Source organism: Corapipo altera, unplaced genomic scaffold (assembly GCF_003945725.1).
Source record: "Corapipo altera isolate COAL_440 unplaced genomic scaffold, ASM394572v1 58899, whole genome shotgun sequence".
NCBI classification, from domain to species: Eukaryota; Metazoa; Chordata; class Aves; order Passeriformes; family Pipridae; genus Corapipo; species Corapipo altera.
The window spans coordinates 1,086-2,162 of NW_020889424.1; the positions used below are offsets into that span (position 1 = coordinate 1,086).

A 1,077-nucleotide genomic window follows, 5' to 3' on the forward strand; every position below is an offset into this window, starting at 1 on the left:
AGAAAAGAGGGGGAAGGGGGGAAAGGACGGGAAAAGGGGGGGAAGGGGGAAAAGGGGGCAAAGGAGAGGGAGGAAAGGAAAAGGGGGGAAGGGGAAAAAGGAGGGAAACAGGAAAAAGAGGATGGGGGCACAGGCGGGGGAGGGGCGGCACCCAGCCCCCCGCCCCCCATGCCCACCCCGGGTGGGTTTTGGGGAGGGACCCACCTGAGAAGGCCGTGGGGCGCAGGGGGGGCCGGCGGGGGGCTGTGCTGGGGAGCCCCGTGTCCCGCAGGGTGAGGAAGGTGGGAGTCTCTGCAGGGGGAGGGGGGTCAGAGTGGGGGGGGTGGGAGACCCCCCCAAGGGCCACAAGGCTGGGAAAGCCTGTTACCCCTCACCCCAAAACAGCAGGGGGTGCAGGGACCCCATTCTTGCTCTGGGTGAGGCTCAGTGCCCCAGTCCCACCCATAACCCCGAGTCAGACCCCCCAAACCCACCCAGGGCCCTAAACTGGACCCTCCCTGAACTTACGTGTGACCAGCCAGGTCCCCCCAGTCCCACCCATAACCCCGAGTCAAGACCCTCCAAATCCAGCCAGGGTCTTGATCCAGACCCCCCAAAATCCCTCATTACCCCACACCAGACCCCCTCCAACCCACAACCTTCCAACCCCACTCACGGTCCTAAACCAGACCCCCCAACCCCCTCCATGACCACACACCAGACCCCCACAACCCCCAACCCCCCCCCCAGCCCAGGACCAGGAACCAGACTCCCCAAACCCCGCCCATAGCCCTAAACCAGACCTCTCAAACTCCCCATGACCACACAAGAATATCCACAACCCCCACAAACCCGTCATGGTCGTGAACCAGGCCCCCCTTAAACCTCCCCTTTACCCCACACCAGATCCCCCAACCCCCCTCCATGACCACATACCAGATCCCCCCCACCCCCAACCCCACCCATGGTCCTAAACCAGACCCCCCAAACCCTCCTATGACCACACAACACATACCCACCCCCCAAAACCCACTCTTGGTGTTGACCCAGATCCCCCCAAACCCATCGTTATCCCACACCAACTCTCCCCCTCCATGA

The 1,077-nt window shown here is 63.3% G+C and overlaps 1 protein-coding gene across 1 annotated transcript in view; it reads right to left on the minus strand.

Annotated features, from left to right (window-relative positions):
• LOC113942209 (EMI domain-containing protein 1-like) overlaps positions 1-838 on the minus strand; it is a gene marked incomplete at its 3' end in the record, with an annotated part of 1,918 nt that extends 1,080 nt beyond the window's left edge. Inside the window, exons 1-2 of the mRNA XM_027633348.1 lie at positions 832-838; positions 205-291 (exon numbers count right to left, since the gene is read on the minus strand). Coding sequence (XP_027489149.1) covers positions 205-291; positions 832-838 — 94 coding nt within the window. The remainder of the gene's footprint in view (positions 1-204; positions 292-831) is intronic.
• Between the last annotated feature and the right edge of the window lie 239 nt (positions 839-1,077).